Source organism: Acinonyx jubatus, chromosome D2 (assembly GCF_027475565.1).
Source record: "Acinonyx jubatus isolate Ajub_Pintada_27869175 chromosome D2, VMU_Ajub_asm_v1.0, whole genome shotgun sequence".
Lineage (NCBI taxonomy): Eukaryota > Metazoa > Chordata > Mammalia > Carnivora > Felidae > Acinonyx > Acinonyx jubatus.
In genome coordinates, this window is record NC_069393.1 from 76185508 (window position 1) to 76206838 (window position 21331).

Sequence of the window (21331 nt, forward strand, 5' to 3'; positions counted from 1 at the left end):
ATTTTCCTCCCTAGAAAAATTCTCCTGTGATTTGAGTGGGGATGAGGAAGAAGAAGGCAAACATTCTTGTTTCTCATCATACCGATCCTTAATTGGACAGAAACCTGGTGTTTGTCAACGTAAAAGTGACAGTTTTCAAGTGCCGCCTCCCTCCAGGTGGAACGCTTTTTTCAAACAATAGTTCATGCGGAACCCCAAGCTGTGAAAGACCTACGCTTTTAAAACGTGAGCTGAAATGTATACAAGGTAAAACGAACCATTTTCAAGTGAACTGTTGTATTTAACACATTCACAATGCTGTGCAACCACCACCACTATCTGGTTCCAAAATATTTTCATCACAACAAAATCAAACCCTGAACCCATCAAGGAGTTACTCACCCTTCCCCCAGCCCTTGCGAACCATCAGTCTGGTTTCTGTCCCTCTGGACTTCGCTGTTCTAGACTTTTCATATCAGTGGGATCACACAACGTGGGACCTTTTGTGTCTGACTTTTTTCACTTAGTAAATTTCTGAGGTTCATCCGAGTGGTTACCTGAGTCAGAACTTCGTTCCTTTTTATGGCTGATTAATATTCCGATGAATGGGTGTACCACAATTTGAGTATCCATTCGTTTGTTGAAACAGACACACTTCTGCTCTGTTCGAACCAGAAGTGGGGGCACAGAGATCCCCTCCACATGCGACTTTCCCCTCTGGGAAGCTCCCGACACCCTTCCGAGCTTAATAAGACACCTGGTCCCAGGGAAGCCTTTGAGGAAATGCCAACTTGTCTCCCGGGAGGGGTCGCACCTGTGGCAGGGATAAGGGGCTTCTGCAGAAGGAAAGGCTTCCGGGCGAGAAAAAACAAAACCAAAACCGGCTGCATTCATACAAAAGAATGGCTGCCTGGTCATAACTGGCCAATCCTGGGAGCTGGGAGGCTGCTGGGCAAAAGGGTCCCTGGGCGGCTGCCCCTTGGTCCCACCCAGGGGCCCGGGGGCCTCCTCCGCCCCGATGGGCAGGTCTGCCTATCAGGGATCCGGCCAAGCCGGCGGCCTTTTATGACTTCGTTTGTTGAAACTCAAGCCACGCCTCAGTAAGTACATTCTCCACGCCACACACTATAAACAGGTGCCAGACTGCTGGCGTCATCGTTTTCCACAAGTTTTCTCTGTGTTTCCACATTATTTAGGATGGAAAATTTCCAGGTACAAACAGGAAGCCCTTTGAGCATTTTACTCCTTTCTCCAACGAAAGGTTTGTCCCTGCTCCATTGCGTAAAGGGCGAGCGAGTGATCCGTGGCTCCCTGCTTGCCGGGCAAGGCAGTTCTGATCGCTTAGGTGCAGCCAATCCGGCCACGGGCCCAGTTTTAGTCTGGATAAGCCTTCTCTGAAAGGAGCCCAGCTAATGTAATCACGGGGAAAATCCTCTACGTGAAAGGCCGTGGCCGCGATGGGCCCAGAAACGCTGATTCCACGTTTGTGTGATCACAGAGGCTCCGCACAGCCGCCACTCAGGTATGAGGCGCAGCTGGTTTGTGTCAGTGTCGGGGTGGAGACGGGTTGTTTGTCCAACTGCGTGAAGGTGGGCGGATGCCTCGGCTTGGGCCTCACCTGCTTCTGAATGGAGGAGGAGAAAGTCCGATTGCTGAACAGCAGACTTTCCGTGGGCCCGCAGTCTCCCAAGTCGCACAGACCCTCCCCGAATGTAAGTAGCCGGCAAAGCTGTACCTGCCTTCCTTTCCGGTCCTGGGGGAGCCCGGGGGGCTGGCAGTTCTGCAGCTCACGGAGGAGACAGTTCCAGAAACGGCCAAGCCTTCGCTCTGTGGCTTTGAAATTCGCACTGGGCCAGAAGTAGTTGTGCCATTGTCTTTAGTCTGTTTACCTGTGTAAAAAGCTAGTTCAAGCGCTCTGATCTGTCATACAATTATTCAACTGAATCCTCCGAATGAGTTTCACAAACTAATATGACATTGGACCGTATGACATTCCGACTGTGTCTGGGTTAAACTGGTCGGCACGAGGATGTGACGGTGATAGATAAGGGCGTAATGATTGTAGCATTCAATGGTATTTGCTAATGAAGCGTCATCATTTTCCAAATGAACATCCAAAACACCCTGAAGCGATCAATTTGAAGCACATGACGATTTTTACATTCTGTGAGTGAGCATTTTATTTTTGGCCCATCTTATAAACAGTGAAGGTCAAGAAAGGGTTAAGGACTTGTATCCTTTTGGCTCAAGGGTTAGGAGTGAGAGAATTGATCACTACAGTGACATCACTCACAATTTTCTCAGTTTGGGGGGTATTTTATTTGTGCTGCTCAAAATACTTCAATTTGATTTTCCAATGACGGTTCAGTACGCACAGCGTATGGTAGCTACCCGGTCAGTGTTGGTTGAATGGATGAGCAGATCAACGGACAAATTTTATTTGTAAGTCAATCACTGAGGTTTTCTGAGCAAATACTAATGATACCACACTGCTGTGGAAGGAATCTTGAATTCGAAGGCAGGAGACTGAGTTCTATTACCAGCTTTGACTTGTCCCAGCTGGGTCTTTGGCAAGTCCCCTTGCCTTCTCCCATTTCAGTACCCGCCCCCCATGGAATAGACTGGTAATCTCTAAGGTTCCAGTTCTGAAAGTTTGATACGTTTTATAAGCTTTCTGTGACTTAGTTTCTCCATCTAGAAAAAGGAAGGTAAGAGTCTCCGTCCTGCTGATGTTAGGGGGTCTCCTGGAACTCAGCCGATGTCGGCGCTGACCTGGGCTTCGCTGTGTATGGGAAGCATCCTCAGGAAGACAGGGATGAACAGTGTTGCTAAGTGAGCCCGACGGAATGGGTCTAGAGTCCTCCCCGTGGCCGGCCGCTTTACATAATTATTTATTCCTTGTCTGGGCCCTGCTACCCGTTCTCCTCCCCAAGAAAACCATTCTGCCATCGTAAAAATATGTGCAGAAGCAAAGCCGATTTGAGGAAACAAGTGCTTTGAGCCAAAAATATAGAAACCACGTGTTATTGGGGCGCCTGGGTGGCTCAGTCTAGTAAGTGTCCAACTTCCTCTTGGGTCCGGATCTCACAGTTCGTGAGACCGAGCCCCGCACTGGCTGTCTGCTGTCAGAGCAGAGCCCGCTTTGGATCCCAAGTCCACCTCTCTCTCTGCCCTCCCCCCCCCAAAAAATAAATAAACACTGGAAAATAAATAAATAAATAAAAACCATACGTTATCGAACAAAGTGGATTTCACGCCTCCTAATGTTCGACACCGGGCTCTGCGGTCACCTGATGGGGGAACCACCATACTCTGGATTTCCAGAGTGAGCACAATTAGAAACAGAAAACACCTCGACAGTGACACTTCTCAAGCTCTCCTTGGCAACTGGGCCCCTTCTGTCACTTCATTTGTAGATACACCTCTGCGTGTACATTGACGTTAAGTCGGAGACTCAGAAACAAACTTATTTTTCTGAGCTGTCTGCCAGCCCCTGGGGTGGGGAGTGAGAACAGCAGCCCGGACAGGGGAAAGAAGTCTGGGTGGCGTATAACAAAAGAAAACCCTTCAAAGGCAAGTTTCCATGATGTGGCTGCAGAGATCAACATTTCCCATCACCTGGCTTTTGAGTCTGAGTTGATGGGCAGACCAAAAAAGCCTGAGGTCTTGTTCAATTTTATGGATGTGTATACCCTTTTATTTCTTCCAGTTGCTTCTGGTAAAATCCAGAGGGTCGCTGGCACCCTGAATCACCATGGGCAATGAGAACAGCACCTCGGAAAACCAGGTGGGTGTCAGGGAGCTTCCCCCTCAACCTACCCGGATCGCTTGATTGACCTTGACTAGGTTTTTTTTTCCCCCTGAGCATCTCCTCTCCATCCAGGAAGGAGCAAGCTAAAACACAGATTGGGGCATGTGAGTGGCTCGGTCGGTTAAGCATCCGACTCTTGATTTTGGCTCAGGTCATGATCTCAGGGTTCGTGGGATCGAGCCCCGCGTCGGGCTTTCCGCTGACAGTCTGCTTGGGATTCTCTCTCTCCCTCTCTCTCTGCCCCTTCCCCGCTCTCTCTCTCTCTCTCATTCTCAAAATAAATAAATAAACATTTAAAAAACACAGATTATACCTGGATCCATATGGCACATGTATCTGCATAAGTATTTCTTATTCCCATTTTCAGAATTGTTTCATTCAAGCTAGCCCCGATTTTATAAACTGTAAAAAACTACTTTAACGGTTAATTTCTTGCTTTTAACATTGACATAATAAGAGTTTGGCATATTTTTTTCTGGATTATGCCCACCCATCTGTTCCCTTGTGTGGATGCATCACAGGAGGATGAAATAAAACCTTATCCACACTCCTCCCCAAAATAGTTGTGGCCCTCAAAAAGCGATCTTAAACTCTATCACTGTTGAGCAGATTAAACGCGAACTGTCATTTCCACTTTAGGTCCGGTTTTCACTTTTGAGGAATGAGTCTTAAGTGCTCAATCGTGCATAAGGCTGGCGTTGTTGAAGTATGTTCAAATTTTACAGCTATCCATTTTAAGTTTGAGAGATTCAATTCAGTGTCCTGGTGAACAAAACCAGGGGGACACTTTGCTATCCATCTCGCGCACAGTGGGAATTTTGGATCGATGGTGGTGAGCCTTCCGAACGAGGTAACGGGATCTGAAAGCCAGCGCAAAGCAATCTGTTTTCTCTCTGCTTTTTTCCTCCCTGCAATCTTCTTTTCCCAAGGAGGAACACGGGAATCATCGAGGGCAAAGGCAGCAAACTCCAGTCTTTAGGAGCAGACCAGAAACAGTAATTGTAGTAAATGGCAGGTTAGGAGACAGTAGAGAGAAGGAGGTGCTGTGGCAAACAGGAGGGATCCTGTCCTGTTGTCTGGAGGGGGCACCACCATCACCTCCAGCTGATGGCTGCCATGGCAGGCCCAGTGTTCCAAGACCTTGCAACTTCTTCAACAGAAGTAAAAAACGCGTGTTTTTCTATGAAATCGCAAAATATTTTTAATCAAAGTTTTTCTTTTGAGATAATGGTAGATATGGTAAACAATAGCATGCTATTGCAAGACGTCGTACAGAGAGATCCCTGCACCCTTCACCTAGTCCCCCCCAGGGTAACATCTTGCAAAACATCAGCGCACGTGCAGACTGACATTGATGCAGTCAAGATACAGAGCATTCCCCCCGCCTGAAGGATTCCTTTCATTTTCCTTAGATCCACACCCACCGCCCTCCTGTTCCCTTCTCCTAATCCCTGGTGACTCCTAATTTGTTCTCTCTGTCTGTGTCTGGCTTTCTGAGAATGTTATATAAATGGAACCACACGATACGGGACCATTTGGAATTGGCTTTTTTCACTCAACATGGCTTCCTTGAGATTCATCCAGGCTATTGTGTTAGTTGTTCACTCCTTTTGCTGGCTGAGTGGTGCTCCACGGTATAGAAACATTTGCTGTTGTTTCCAGTTTGGGGTGATTACAAATAGAGCTCTCAGGAACATTTGCATATAGGTTTTGTGTGTGTGTGTGTGAACATAAATTTTCATTTCTCTGATACAATTGCCCAAGAGCACAATGGCTGGGTCATGTGTGGTTGTATGATTAGTTTTTTGTTTTTGTTTTAAGTTTATTTATTTATTTCTGAGAGAGACAGAGACAACGCAAGTGGGGGAGAGGCAGAGAGAGAGGGAGAGAGAGAATCCGAAGCAGGCTCTGCACTGCCAGCACAGAGCCTAATGTGGGGCTTGAACCAGCAAAGCCTTGAGATCATGACCTGAGCAGAAACCAAGAGTCATATGCTTCAACAACTCAGCCACCCAGGTGCCCCATTTTTTTTTAAATTAATATTTATTTATTTACATTTTGAGAGAGAGACAGAGTGCGAGTGGGGGGAGGGGCAGAGAGTGAGGGAGACACAGAATCTAAAGCAGGCTCCAGGCTCCAAGCTGTCAGCGCAGAGCCCCAAGCAGGACTTGAACTCACAAACTGTGAGATCATGACCTGAGCCAAAGTTGGACCCTTAACGGACTGAGCCACCCCGCATGTTTCGTTTTATAAAGAACAGCCAGTTAGATAGAATCTCTGCACCATTTTACATTCCCACCAGCAATGAGTAATGTATGAGTGATCTAGTTTTTCTGCAGCCTGGCCATCATTTGGTGTTGTCACTGTTAGCTGACACCGTTCTGATATGTGTTGTGATATGTCACTAATGTCACTATGGTTTGAACTTGCCTTTCCCTGATGATCGGCCATGCTGACCGTCTTTCATGAGCTTGTTGCTGTCCATGGGTTCTCTTTGGTGAGATAGGTGTTCATGTCTTCTACCCATTTTCTAGTTGGAGTTTTAAGAAACTATTGAGTGTTGAGTCTTGGTGTAGCCTAGATACTAATCTTTGTCAGATTGTGATTTGGCAATATTTTCTCCCATTCATGGCTTGTCTTTTCATCACCTCAACAGGCTCTTTTACAGAACAAAAGTTTTTATGAGGTACAATCGATCAGTTTTTCCTTTTCCTTTTCTGCCAATTCTAGTGCTTCTGGTGCCAAGTCTAAGAATTCTTTTTCTACCCCTACATCCTGAAAATTTTCTCCTATTATATTATCTTTTCCAAAAGTGCTATAGTTTTACATTTTATATTCAAATCCGTGATCCATTTTGCATCCATTTTTGCGTAAGGCTTGAGACTCAGGTTGAAGTTCATTTTCTGTTTTTGTCCTGTTTTGTTTCGCCATTGAATGTCCATCTCTCCGGTACCTACCATGTGATGAAAATACTATTCTTTGTCCATTAAACTGCTTTTGCACCTTTGTCGAAAACCAGTTGGTTGTATTTGTGTGGGTCTATTTCTGGGTTCTCTTTTCTATTCCACTGATCTACATGTCTACTCTTCTGCTGATACCACAGTCTTGATTACTGCTGCTGTATAATAAGTCCCATCCCCCTTTACTATTTTTCAAACTTGTTTTAGCTATTCTAGGGAGTAAAGCTTTCCATGTATATTTTAGAATAAGCTTGTCTAGGTCTAAGAATACCTTACTAGGATTTTGATATGGATAATATTAAACCTATAGATATACTGGAGAAATTGACATCTTTAATATGATGAATCTTCCAGTCTGTGAACACACCCAGTGCTTCTCTATTTATATAGGTCCTATTGATTTCTTTATCATCATTTCATAAATTTCAGCATATAGATCCTGTATATGTTTTCAGTTTATGCCTAAGTATTTCATTTTATTTGCAGTGATTATAAATAGTATTTTCATTTTGGTTTCCACACGTTCATTGTCAGTGTATTGATTTTTTGTGTGTTGATTTTGTATCCTGTGACTTTGCTGAATTCACTTATTATTTCCAAAAGTTTTTTTGTAGATTCCTTGGGATTTTCTATGTAGACAATTTGCAAAAAGGAGGGGTTGCATTTCTTTTTTTCAATTCTGTATGTTTTTTATTTATTTTTCTTGCCTTATTACTGTGGCTAGGAATTCCAATACTATGTTAATTGGAAATGGTCTGAGTGGACATTCTCACCTGCTTTCCAATTGTGAGGGGAAAGCATTCAGTCTTTCCCTGTTAAGTAAGATATTAGCTGCGGGTTTTTATAAATTTTCTCTTTTAAAAACACTCTATCTATCTATCTACCCATCTATCTTGTGAGTAAGCTCTAGGCCCAATGTGGGGCTTGAACTCATGACGTTGAGGGCAAGAATTGCATGCTATACTGACTAAGCTATAAATTCTCTTTCTCAAGTTAAGGAAGATGCTCCTCTATTCCTAGTTTGCTGAGGATTTTTTTATCATGAATAGGTATTGGATTTTTTCAGATGCTTTTTTTTCTGTATGAATTGATGTAGCCATATGATCTTTCTTCTTTGGGCTGTTGATATATTAGATTTCGCTGTTAATTTTCAAATGTTGAACTAGTCTTGGATACCGGAATTAATCCTACTTGGTCGTAGTGTATAATTATTTGTAAAGACTGTTAGACTTGATTTGCTAACATTTTGTTGAAGATTTTTGTATCTAAATTCATGCTAAATATTGCTTGGTAGTTTTCCTTTTTTAACTGGTTTTGGTATCACGCTAAAGCTAATGTCATAAAATGAGTTGGGGAGTGCTTTCTCCTCTTCTACTTTCTAGAAGAGATTGTTTAAAGAAACTTTACAATTTTTCAAGTGTTGGCAACTAATTTAAATTATTTTTGAACATTCTGTGAGTCAAAAGGATGCTCCTGGTGGCTGGAGTTGGCTCATGTCCTACCTCTTTGTCGTCTCTAACTTAAAGAAATGTTCTATCTTGCGTTTTATTTATTTATTTATTTATAAATGCTTATTTATTTATAAATGTTTGTTTGTTTGTTTGTTTTTGAGAGAGAGAGAGAAAAAATGGGCATGAAATTGGGGGAAGGGCAGAGAGAGAGGGAGAGAGAGAATCCCAAGCAGGCTCTGCACTACCAGTGCAGAACCTGATGTGGGGCTTGATCCCACAAACTGCGAGATCATGACCTGAGCCGAAATGAAGAGTCAGATGCTCAACTGAGGCATCCACCCAGGCACCCCAACGCCCAGCACATTTGTCAATGTCTGAAGGCAGGGTTGGTATCACGTCTCCAGAGTGGAGGCGCGAGTAGAGGTCAGGGATGCCACTAAATGTTCTCAATGCACGGGGACAACCCCCACAACGAAGAATTATTCTTCTCAAAATGTCAAAGGTGCCAAGGTTGAGAAAACCTAGAATAGAGGAATATTTGTCTTACCGCTTTGAGAACTCCTTGGGGCAGTGGCTGAACTCCTCTAATCCGAGATGAATTTCTACACAAATAGAGGCACATTAAAGTGGCTTATAGTTTTCTTTCATTACCTTTACTAAACCACACTGTTTAGAATTGAAGCCTGGTTTACTGGGCATAGACCCATAGAAATGGAATTTCTAGGTCAAATAAAGCGTGATTTCAAAACTCTTGCTCTAGATCTAGATCTATCTATAGCTATATTCAAAATACTTTCCAGAAAGGTGATGCCAATTTATATGTTTCTCATCAGGCTATGGGGTTGGGGGGGGCGGGGTCCATCTCATTATATCCTTGCAAGCGATGAATATATATATTTCAGTGTTTCAGACCTTCTCACCCCCTGCCAGCCCCAAACCCTGTTCTCCCTCCTCAGTTCCCTTCTGGTTCACATCTCCAACCTCAGCCCCACATGACCCAGTGGGACATGATGGAGTTGCCTTCAGGCTTCCAGGGTCAGAACAAGGTTTGCCTTCCACAGAGAAACAAGTGGAAAGAAAGCACAAGTATATTTGGCTACAGGAATCAGGGCTCCCCCGTGGGGCTGGTGTTCCAGACTTATCTTTCCACTGTCTCCTGGGTGTCTGTACCTGAATGATCCATGGTCACTTCCTGTTCCTCAAACCTGAATTAAGCTCCCCCACCCCAATCATCTTCTCCTTCTGAATCCCCCCTCCTGGGTACCACGATCTACCCTACCATCCAAGACAGAAATCTGGGGATCACCTCTGACTCCACTCACCCCCCTTGTCCACATTTCATAAATCACTCTATGATTAATAATTAATAAATCAATGGCCTGGCCATTTAACCTTTTAAATTTCTGTTTAATGAGGACTGTTTTTGGTTGCGAGAGACAGAAACCTGTCTCCAACGACTATAGGCCGAGAAGGATTGTTTGGCTCGTAGGATTAGGAAGTCCAGAGAGAGTCTAGCTGCAGCAGTCACTGAGTCCAGAGGTTCAAAAGAAGATGCTGGAGATCTCCTGTCTCTGGATCTTGCTCTGCTTTCCTCCGTGATGCCGGAGTGCTTAGGGATGTCCCCTCGGCCTGCTGAAACAACAAAACAAAACAAAACAAAACATGCCACCGGCTACTCTAGGCATCCAGGCTTCTTCTTGTTGGCGATCCAGCCTCTGATTAGCACCGTCTAAGGACTGGCCCTGATGGGGTCATGTGCTCTGTCTGGGATCAATCCATGTGCCACTGGATGTGGACACTCTGATTAGCCCGCCTGAGTCATGCACCCACCCCTGCAGGGGAAAGGTGAGCCCCGGTTGATGACGTCTCCATCAATGCCACTTAGAGCACTTCCTCAAAAGACAAAGAGGTGCCACGTGTCCAAGATGTAGTTTTAGTTTTCCCTCTCCACCCCCACCATCACACCCTCTTACCTCACACCTGGATCAGTCCAGACAGCTCCAAGCTAGTTTCTCTGCCTCCACCCTTCCCTCCTCCCATCCCACCCAGGGCCCCCGGCCTCTCCCAGAGGCTCTTTCTCTGTGAAGAGACACTTGGGGGTCCCAGCATTCTGCTTACAAGTGACCTTTCAGACCCAGGTCTGAAGGAAGGTCCGGTTCACAGATTAAAGTCCTGGCATTGAGGATCAGCCACGTCACTGGGGCAAAGGAGGAGAACAGGCCTGCCCAGTCCCAACCCTTGCCTGCTCGCTATACCCTCCGGTTGCAGGTGCCTTTCCCTCTGGGACAAATGTCCCCTGGTAGCCACGGGCAGGGCGGGAGTACAGCCAGCAGGTCAGACCTGGGAGTAGAGACCAGCCAAGACTGTCCCTGTGGTAGTGTGCGGGATCTTGTTCCCTGCGGCCCATCCTAATGGCGGGACTCCTTTGCTTCCAGCAAGAGAACTCCGGCTTGCATAACGTCATCCTGTGGCCTCCAAACCCCGAGCCTGCGCAGGTACCCGAAGTGTGCTGTGCGTGGTCTGCATCTCAGCCCCCTTCCTAACACCTAGATGTTTGCAGCCTTTGCGTGTGGCACGTTCCCTTACACTTTTAGGTTTGCTGCTCCTCCTCCCATTGCTTCCTTTCATCTACCTCAAATGAGTTGTAAAACAGTAGAATCTGCAATACATGCTTAAATTTTTTCTAATGTTTATTGATTTTAGAAAGAGACAGAGAGAGAGAGAGAGAATGAGCGGGGGCAGAGGCAGAGAGAGAGGAAGACACAGAATCGGAAGCAGGCTCCGGCCGTCAGCACAGAGCCTGATGCGGGGCTCGAACCCACAAACCTCGAGATCATGACCTGAGCTGAAATTGGACGCTTAACCGATTGAGCCACCCGGGTGCCCCGGCAATATGGGTTTAGATTTTTTAAGATGACATTTTGATGCGCTATGCTGTGAGATGCTGAAGGAGGCTTATGCTTTCCACGTAACGCAGATGCTGGGAGCCAACACTAACCTTCCACACTCATCGGCTTTGCGTTCCCTTGTCCTGGAGTGCGGCTTTTATGGAGTGGGGGTCCCGTCTACACCACCAGTGGGCAAAACTGATGTGTCGTAAAAAAACAAAAAACAAAAAACAAAAAACAAAAAACAGATTGCATTCTGAGTCCATTGTCAGCGTCATTGTGCAGCTGGCTGAGTCTCAGAATTTAAGCTCGGGCTGAAGTGTTTGACACCTGCTGGGGAAGAGGGCAAGTTCGGGGCCCTGCATCCATTTCAAGGAGATTTTTCCTGGTGAGAATGTCAGGCAAGGTTGGTGTGTGCTTGTGGGCGTGGTTAGTGTGAAGCAATAAAATGCCACCTGCTCTGAAAGCCCATCACACCTAGGGAAGAGGGTTAGGCTCCTAGGGGACAGGTTCCTGGCTTTAAGGAAACAGCAGCTGCACCCTCGAGGAGGGTGGCTGGATGTCCCATCAAACAGGGATGTCGTTGTCGCAAACCGACCTCTGTGCTCCAGAGCCAAAATATAACATGAAGACAGAGTTTGGGGATAAAAAGGAACGAGAGTTTTAAACTGATAAGAACAGATACTACACTTGATCTCAGCCAAAAGGCCGAGAAGCGATGGGAAACGAGAGTTTTTATTACTGTGCCAGGTGAAAGAGGCTGTGGCAGGCTAATGCCTTCAAGACTGCAGACCCGCCTGGAATAAAGGACTGAGGGGGTTTGTAGGAAAATAGAGGATCTGGGCAGTTTCGATAGGAACGTGGTATGTGCTGCCTGTCCCGTTGGCCACGTCCTTGAGGTGGCACCGGCCACCAGAGTCTCGTTACTGAGCATACACTGAGGTCGCCAGATGCCAATATGGATACTGAGTTCCTGGAGCAAAGGATTCTACACAAAAACAAGTGAAGGAGATGGGTGGGGGTGGGGGGGGGGCTTCAAGAATGAGAAAGGGGAAGATTTGTTGAGTTTAAAGTCAAGCCTTGCTGGAGCCCTAGTGTGTCCATCTTAATTTCAATTCATCTTTATGTTTCTATAGCAGTTTCAGTGTCTGAGGTTGTGACATAATGCGGTCATGTGCGTAGAGCACGGTGGAGCCTTGCCCACATGCGATTTCACCAGGTTCTCATCAAAATCCCATGAGGTGGGCAGACCAGGCTGCTCACTCTTGCTTTATGGACAAAGGAGCAGGCTCCAAGGTTAATCATTGTGGGTCATCGGGGTGAGTGCAGAGCAGGGATTAGAACCCCGGTCTCCCGAGCATCACAGAGAATGGCAGGTCAGAGTTTTTGCACTGGGTTCTTCCGTCCAGCTCGGGACTTTCCACAGCACCTTGCTACCAAGCTCAGGATCCCACGGACAGGCTCCCTGATGTGGACATGATTTTTCATTCACTCACGGGACAATTTTGAAGCCTCTGCTGGGTGGCTGGTACTGGTGTAAGTGCTGTGCATTGGACAAACCATGTCCCTGCCTCCTGGGACTGACATCCAGCTGGGAGTTCGAAAATAAGCAAGTGGGGGGCGCCTGGGTAGCTCAGTCAGTTAAGCATCCGACTTGGGCTCAGGTTCATGAGTTCGAGCCCCATCTCACAGTTCATGAGTTTGAGCCCCAGTCGGGCTCCGTGCTGACAGCTCAGAGCCTAGAGCCTGCTTCGGATTCTGGGTCTCCCTCTCTCTCTGCCCCTCCCCTGCTCACGCTCCGTCTCTCCCTCTCAAAGATAAATGAACATTAAAAAATTAAAAAAAAAAAAAAAGAAAGAAAAGAAGCAAGTGAGCAAACAGACAAACCAACAAGTAAACAAAATACAATGTTTTTTAAAAAGACCTTATCAAGTGCCTATTGTTTCCCAGGCACTATTCTAGCACTTGCGATCAGCAGTGAATAGTTCAGCCATAATGGACTCTGGCACGGCTTCCCCTTCCACAGGGAAAAACAGACAATGAGCCAGCAGGCAAATACACTCATAATAAATGTTCCAGGGGTAACTGGAATCAGGCGCTATTTTTTTTAAATTTTTTTTAACGTTTATTCATTTTTGAGAGACAGAGTACAAGTGGGGGAGGAGCAGAGAGAGAGGGAGACCCAGAATCCGAAGCAGGCTCCAGGCTCTGAGCGGTCAGCACGGAGACCGACGCGGGGCTCGAACCCACGAACTGGGAGATCTTGACCTGAGCTGAAGTCGGCCGCTCAACCGACTGAGCCACCCAAGTGCCCCATCCAACCCAACCATGTTTAAGTGGACGGTGGACAGTTCAGTGGTATTAAGCACATCACATTGCTGGGCAAGCATCCCCGCCATCCGTGTCCAGAAAGTTTTCATCTTCCCAAACCGAAATTCTGTGTCCATTAAACAAGAATCCACATTGCCCTCCCCACTCCCAGCCCTTGGCAACCACCATCTTACTCTCTGTCTCTATCAACTTGACTACACTCGGTACCTCATATAAGTGGAATCATATAAGTGGAATCATCTGTCCTTTAATGACGGATTTATTTCACTGAAACATAATGCCTTCTAAGTTCATCATGTTGCAGCTTTTCTCTTTAGGGCCGAATAGGATTCCGTTATACATATTCTACATTTTATTTATCCATACGTCTGTTGATGGACGCTTGGATGCTGCTGCTATAAACGTGGGCGTACAAATGTGTGGGATTCCATGCTCTCAATGATTTGGAATATATATCCAAAAGTTGAATGGCTGGATCATATGTTAATGCTATGTTTAATTCTTTGAAAACCGCCAAGTTTTTCCACGATGGCTGCACCATTTTACATTCCCATCAACAGTGCACATGGGTTCGAATTTCCCCACAGCCTTGCCACCTCTTGTTATTCTCTTTGGTTTTTGCTTTTGTAATGGCCATCCTGGGGGGGGGGGGGCGGGGAGGGGTGTCTCATTGTGGTTAGAGGCTCTTTTTGATAAGTGGCCAGAGGAGCCCTCTCTGCAGAGACCTGATGTGCCGGGAAGGAGGCAGCCACATAAAATTCTGGAAAAGGAACGTTCTGGAAAAGGGAAGAGCAACGGTGACATGTCTGGGAGGGATGAGCTTGTGGTATTTCGAGATGAGCAAAGAAGGCCAGTGTGGCTGGAGGAGAGTGGGTGAGATGATGGCGGGATGTGAGACCAGGGAGGTGGCTGAGGGTAAATCTTGCACATTTACCACCAGATTTCAACAGAGGAGTCGCAGGACGTGGTTTGAGATTGTTTCTTAAATACTTATTTATTCATTTACTTATTTGTTTATTTTGAGAGAGAGAGAGAGAGCAAGCACATGAGTGGGGGGAGGGGCAGAGAGAGGGGGAGAGAGAATCCCGAGCAGGCTCCACGCTGACAGCACGGAACCATGAGATCATGACCTGAGCTGAAACCAAGAGTCAGATGTTTCACTGACTGACCCACCCAGGCGCCCCTGATTTGAAGTTTTAAAAAAGAGCTTTGTGATTGTTATGTGGAGAATGGTCTTTAAGGGGCAGAGGGTGGAAATGGAGGAGAAACAGTAGTTAGGAGGCCACTGGGAAAGGGACTCAGGACTAATCCCTGAGATGTCCTTTAATATTTAGATGTGAGCCCAAGGGGAAACGGAGGAGTCTGTGAAGGAGTTGTAGCCAAAGACATAGGATAATGAGGGACCTGGGAGGCCATCAGATACTCCTGAGAAATCAAGGCAGACACCTGCCCAATGACTTGGCGATGTGGGGTCCATAGATGCGAGGGAAACCTCATGTTGCCCTCAAGATCCTTGGTAAGCACTCCCAGTGGAATGACAGGGATGCGGTTTGCGGGGGAGAGGGCTGAAGCGGAAACTGAAGATAAGGAAGAGGGAGTAGAGAGAGGGGTATCCACAATGCAATAAATTTTTCTAGGAAAGGGATCAGAGTATTGGGACAGTAGCTAGTGGAGAGCATTGTATGAAGGTTTAAAGACTGAAGATCCCAGGAGCTGGGGGATGGCAGGTGCTTGGGGGGACCGGACCTTCACGCGGTCACGGAGAGAAGCAGGGATGTGAAGCATGAAAGGACCTCTCGTCATAGTCTCTTGGCAGTGAGCCAGCAAATTAGCTTAATGATTTTTGCTTTTGAAATTTTTTGGCAGCAACTGATCGTTGAATTGGTTGGTGACCTTTTAATCTTAACTCAAGAAGTCAAGTTTAATAGCATCACCGTGGTCCTGTATCTGGATCCCGCTGACCAGTCAGTTATTTCCTCTTTGATTCACACAAACTCTGCTTAAACTCTGAAATTTAGGAATATGGCCTGGATTTTTTTTTTCCCCCTGTGGTCCCAAGAGAGGAGAAGCCATTGGTGGGCAAAGTTCACACAAACAGGCTGGACTGATTCTACCCCTTTATTGAATGAGCTAAGGCCTCTCAGCTCCAGGCCGGCCCCTGGTGGCTGCCCGCTGCTGCCTCCTGGGTCCTAGTTGTCACTCCTGCTCCCTCCCTCCCGTGACTGACTCACTGAAGCCTTGGGGCAGGCAGGGTGATCTCAGGGAGCACAGAGCAGCCCGGTCCCTAACATGCACGGCTGTGACCCACACCCAGACCCCGGGCCTCTCTCTCCTGCAGACGTGTTGGTTGGGAATGAAGAGAAACCACACACAGAACCACAGCTATGGAGGATGACTCACATGGGGCGGAAGGCACGATCCGGCCAGAGGTCGGCAGAATGTCTAACACCGAGCCAAGCGGAGCCTGCGCTGTCCCTGGGAGTGCCCGGGTCCTAGTCTGCGTGTCCCTCTTTGGGACAGAGGTGGAGATGGCATTGTGACAAGAGTAGCCTTGCTGGGGTTTCCTGCATCAGGACCTGCATGGGGGGATTGATGGTGAAATAAGTCGCTGTGAAAGGTGACCAGCATAGTCATTCAGCGTTCTGTACTCAAGTGTTCACTTTGGGAAGCCCCACAGAAGACCTCTGAGCTCCGGGCATGTGGATTCCAGAGCAGAAGGGCAGCATTCAACCCACCTGCATTACCACTTTCTGGATTCTTCTTGGGCTCGTCATGATAGCCATTAATGGCTCTGACACTGTGAGGGGGGAGAGAAGAACACACAATTCTATTATTGTAATGGCCTCGCTTAAAAATATATGATCATTTAAAAAACTCTTTCTTTTGCGAGAGAGAGACAGAGATGGGGGGGGGGGGGGCAGAGAGAGAAGGACAGAGAGAATCCCAAGCAGGCTCTGCACCATAAGCACAGAGCCCAGTGCGGGGCTCAAACTCACGAACCACGAGACCATGACCTGAGCCGAAACCAAGAGTCAGACACTTAACTGACTGAGCCTCCCAGGCGCCCCTAAAAAACCCTTTTAAAGCAATGTCACCCTCTGGATGTTTCTGTAGTTTGAGTCTCAGAGAAAAACGATTTTCAACTATAGAAGCTGAGATCAATGCCATGAAGCAAGAAGACAGGTGCAGAGCCGCCTGACCTGACCCTGGGTTCAGGGAAGGCCTCCCGGGGGAGCTGCTGTTTGAGCTCAGAGCTGAGGGAGGAGCAGGAAACAAACAGGATTCAGAGGGCACAGAGCAGGTCGCGGCCCCCAGCCCCCTCTAGTTCGTGGCTCAGCGTCCAAGAGGCAGCCTGGGCCTGAAGGTTGTTCCTGAAGGCGCGTTCTGGAATTCCCCCACATCCAAGAAGCAGAGGACCAGGAGGACAGGGGACCCCGTGCTACGTGAGCTGACCCCGGGGTCTGGGACCACCCACCAACGTGACTGAGCATGTCTCTGCAGGCTGAGGTTAGCTGTGGCTCAGGCACCACGTGATGATTATTCTGCTTAATAGATAAAGGACCCACACGTATGCGCACGTATTGTTTGAAGCGACAAATGCTTGGGGCTCCGGTTTTACTTGGGGAGGGAGTTTCTCTCTTTCCTGCGGGACCCAAGGAGCCCAACACCCGGACAGCATTAAACTAGCCCTAGAAGGAGCCGCGTCTTCTAATAGTCTACCGGCAGCAGGTGGGTATTTGGGACGATTTCGCTGCACTTAATGAGAAAGAAATTGAAGGAAGGGACAGTGAACCAGGATGAACTCAAGCTCGTAACAGTGGATTGCTTCTTCAGTGTGACTTGTCTGCTGCCACTGTCTCTTCTCCCAGGGATCCGTTAGGCTTGGTGCTAATTCTCACTGGAGCGGTGGCTCTGGGTTTGGGCCAGATGCATCTTCTGAAGAATCGGATTAACTGCTTTAGCTCCACGCTGTGATAGCCCCTGGGGCTCTTAGTTAATGAGGGTTGAGTCAGTTTCTTCTTTGTAATGGTAATAACTAGCATATAGGAGTATCTTCCATGGTCTAGCCTTATGTTAAGTGCTTCTCATGTATTATGCTATTTAACCTTGAAAACCCTGTAATTATGTCCCCCATTTTCTAGATATGGTCCCAGAGGCATAGAGCCCAAAGGCTTACAGCCAAATAAACGGTAAAGCTTGGCTTTTAACCACCGGTAACCACCTTACTCTGGAGCCCGGCTTCATGCTGCTCTCCCTCGAAAATGAGCAAATGGAGGAATCCTAGAGGGGCGAAACAGGGTTTCTGCCTACATTTGAAGTTCAGTTGAGTAAATGTTACAGGACTCGATAGGCTATTCTGACATACCCCACTCTTTGAATGCAGAGCCTCCCCTCCATTTGTGCAGCCCTCTGTCATATCCACAAGGTTCTGCCATCAACCACTGGGGCAGGCAGCCCAGGTTCGTGGCCCCCATTTTATAGATAGAGCAACAGCCTCCAAGAAGTGCAACGATTTGGGTTTTCTAAAACAGTCTAGGCTTCTTTAAATTACATCGCTCGTGAAGTATTAAACCCACACAAGACATCAATATTGGGCAATGTTTTTGACATCTCAAAGGTTTTCTTTCTCTACAGACTAAAGATGTCCCGTAACATGTCAACTCGGGCATCTTGGAGGCTCCTAGGTTCTTTTTGTGTTTCTGTTTTGTTTTGTTTCATTGGTGACTCTTAGCATTTTGACCCAGTTGCTTTTGGGGAAAGGAAGACAAACATTGTTCACGGAGTGTGCATCTCCCATTCATTCGCTGTGAGGATAGGGACCGCGTCGTTTTTTGTTTGTTCCTAATTAAACCTTTTATGTGGGAAATTTTCAGGTCCGCAGAAAAGTTGCAAAGATAGCACAGAATTCGCACCGACTCCTCCCCCAGCTTCCGCTAAAATTAACATCTCGCACCATATCATGGGTTTTGATCTTCGTGTCCACCTAGAACCTAGATTCGACCCTTCCGGACACCAAGGAGAAGCATCAAAATGCAAACACGACCCTCGTTTAGCCCATCTTTTGAGGGAAGAGTGGGGCTTCAAAGCCAGCCCTCTCAGACCCCCAAGCTTGTTCGTGTTTGCTGCCCTCTCATGTTGAAAGACATTCCACCTGGGGAGGCCTAAAAGGCCACTCCTGGGGCCTCCCCGCTCTCGGCCTGACCAAGTGCCTGCCAGGCGAGGCCGGAGGCCCGGGTGACCTCGGCTGCCAGGGTGGGGGAGCCACTTCTATCTTGTGTTTTTGCCCTGAGGTGAAGAAAACGTTTGGGGTGACCCAGCAGAAGCGGCCTGAGCATCCGCCTTCCCTCGACGGGGCAGATGGGCAGCGGCCGGCCCGCACAGAACCGTGTTCCTCCATATTTGGCAGCCTGGCCATTGTTTCTGAAATCCGATTCCTAGTGCCATGGGGATGACCTTTGGTCTACTTCCCAGCATTCACCTGCAGTCACGCTGCTCCCAAGAAGCTTGCTCAAAGCGGGGGCGAGTTGGCAAGACACTCTGGTCATGATCTAACTGGCTTAATGAAGCCTCCTTGTTGGCATGACCAGTAAAGCCAGAAGGGAGAACATTTAAGAGGTAAGGTCAGGGGATTTTTTGTTTTGCTGTTTTTTTTTTTTTTTTAATCATAAGACACTTGAGCTCTCGATAAAGCGTCGTTTTTAGAACTGGAAAGTTGCTGTGCCCGCTTGGAGATTGCTTTAAAATAGACCCGGGGCTCTGGAGCATTCTGGGGCCAAAGAAAGGCTGTTTGTTTACTCGAGCAGTGGCAGCAAAGGAGAGATTTGAAGACGCAGCTTGACGAGGCAGTTTGTCATGCGGAGGACCGCCAGTTTTTCCATCCAGCCTGCCGTTTGGAAGTGGGAGGGAAACTTTAGACATGTGTGCCGTTCTGCAGTGACGCCCGTTGACCCCGCACAGCCCGTGTAGTCCCGTAAGCCGCAGGACTTGGCGTGGGTGGCGGGTGGGGGTGGGGGGCACTGGAAGCGGGGCTCAAAGACGCTGAAGGAAATGTGGCAGACGAGTGAGCTCCAAGGGCGGAGTGTGCCTCCCCCGGTCTTGCAGAAGGGCCTGCCAGACGAGACGGGAATCGTCTATTTTTCGTACACTCAACAAATATTTATGAGGTGCCTCTCTGGGCCAGGTGCTATTCTGGGCAATGAATCGAGGCTGGTACAGACCACCTTATTCATAAATGTCTGGTTGTTTTAGTTGCTTGGCGCGTGGCAGGAAGTTGGCAGGGATCAGAGGCAACTGCTTCCGTGTCTGGTGAGGCAACATAAGGTAGGGTTCGAGAGCAGAGGCTGGGGCTGAGTCCTGGCTCCATCACTTTCAAGCTGTGTGACCCGGTGCAAGTGGCTGAACCTCTCTGTGCTTGGTGTTCTTATCTGGAAAATAGGGTTGTGAGGATTGAATGAGTTGGAATAGGTAAAGCACGTAGAAGAGCGGAACTTGGCACACGGAAAGTGTTTGTAGTAATAAGTTTGCTGTTACTGTTACAGCAGAAAAAAAGGGCTGTGCTGGCGTTGGGTGTTACTGCTATTGTGGAAAGGGCATCGGACTTCAAGGAAGAAGACCTGGCCAAGCCATTGAACAATCTGTTTGCCGTCTGAGAAATGGGAAATGGTTTCCCTTCCTGGTTAGCTTGCAGGGATTCTGTAAGAATCTGATGGATGTCGACGCACTTTGGAAAGTGCAATGTGACATTCCCATCAACAGCGCTGGCACTTTTGTTTCGAGTCCCTCCAGATATGTTTTGTTTGGAGGGAGATGGTATTCTTCTCGCAGATTAGTTCTCTGTTAGGAGGAGGGATGGGGCTGAAGAGGCAGAGAGGCAGAGCGTCTTTCTCGGCCTTAAAAGACGAACCTGAGTCCTCGTTATATTACCTTTGCCCGAGGAAAGTTAACACGTGGTCCCTTATCCCCCTTAGTTAGAGCAGAGATCTGTCCCCTTACACCATCTGTTGTTTGCATCGGTCTGGGCCGTTAGACATGTCAGCGTCTTTCCAGAATTACTTTAAAGTAACCTTGATCATGGGATAAAGGGCTGGAGATTTATCTGTCAAATTATTTGCAGAATAAGTCACTGCAGATAATGTGGTGATTGAAGGGGAAGCCTGGCCGTAGAAGGTGTTTGGAGCCGAGGCCCATGTCGCAGTCCGACACGCAGGAATTGGGTTACGACCTTAAAACTTCAGGACTAAGATGAAAATGTCACTCCCTCTGTATTGGCATTCTTGAGTTATCATAGTAAACATTTTTAACTCATGCACCCGAAGGTAGTAGTCTTATATAGGTAAAGAACATTCTAGAAGAGTCAGAAATACTTTGGAGTCTGAATTCACAGCAATGTAAAGTTTGGACTGTGTTGATACTGTCCAATAGGGACGATGGTCATCTTGGTTCACAGATCAGGAGACTGAGGCCTGTAGGACAGGAAGGAGCTCTCATTTCAGGAAATGGTTCAGCCATCACGTACGTCAAGCCAGCAGGGGGGTCAGCAGCCCTTTTTTAGTCAAGGGATCAGCCCCAGTTCTCTCTACCTCCTTCAACACGTCCCCACTAAAGGGATAGAACAAAAATGCCTTTTTCCTGGCGCTGGGGTCAGAGAGAAATGGGTCCACTTAGACTCCACTGTTGTGAGATCATGGCCAAACACTTGCCCTCTGCAAACCTCAGCTCTAAAACAAGGACACGAATAGTACTTGGCTCTTAAGGTTGTTGTCAAGATTCAATGACACGGTTCATAGAGACTACTGGCCCAGTGCCTAGTAAGTGGTACCTAGTAAGTGCTCAATAAACACGAGTTATTGTTATTTCCCCCCACATTCATTCTCAGCAAAAGTGAATGGAGAGTTTCTAATTGTAGTATCG

At 47.4% G+C, this 21331-nt stretch overlaps 1 protein-coding gene and 1 pseudogene across 20 annotated transcripts in view; one reads left to right on the plus strand and one right to left on the minus strand.

The window, feature by feature from the left end:
• The window catches only part of TACC2 (transforming acidic coiled-coil containing protein 2), a 210728-nt gene that overhangs the window by 11586 nt on the left and 177811 nt on the right, over positions 1-21331 (plus strand). For 13 of the 20 annotated variants that reach the window (XM_053207328.1, XM_027063276.2, XM_027063278.2 and 10 more), the window contains 2 exons: positions 3689-3766; positions 10637-10696. The exons of 1 other annotated variant lie outside the window; for it this stretch is intronic. In XM_053207328.1, coding sequence (XP_053063303.1) covers positions 3734-3766; positions 10637-10696 — 93 coding nt within the window. In that variant the 5' untranslated portion in view covers positions 3689-3733. Of the gene's footprint in view, positions 1-307; positions 1502-1534; positions 1692-3688; positions 3767-10636; positions 10697-21331 lie in introns of those variants that run through there. 6 more of the 20 variants (XM_053207323.1, XM_053207326.1, XM_053207317.1 and 3 more) reach the window with 5 other exon arrangements.
• LOC113600407 (uncharacterized) lies at positions 11635-11809 on the minus strand (annotated as a pseudogene).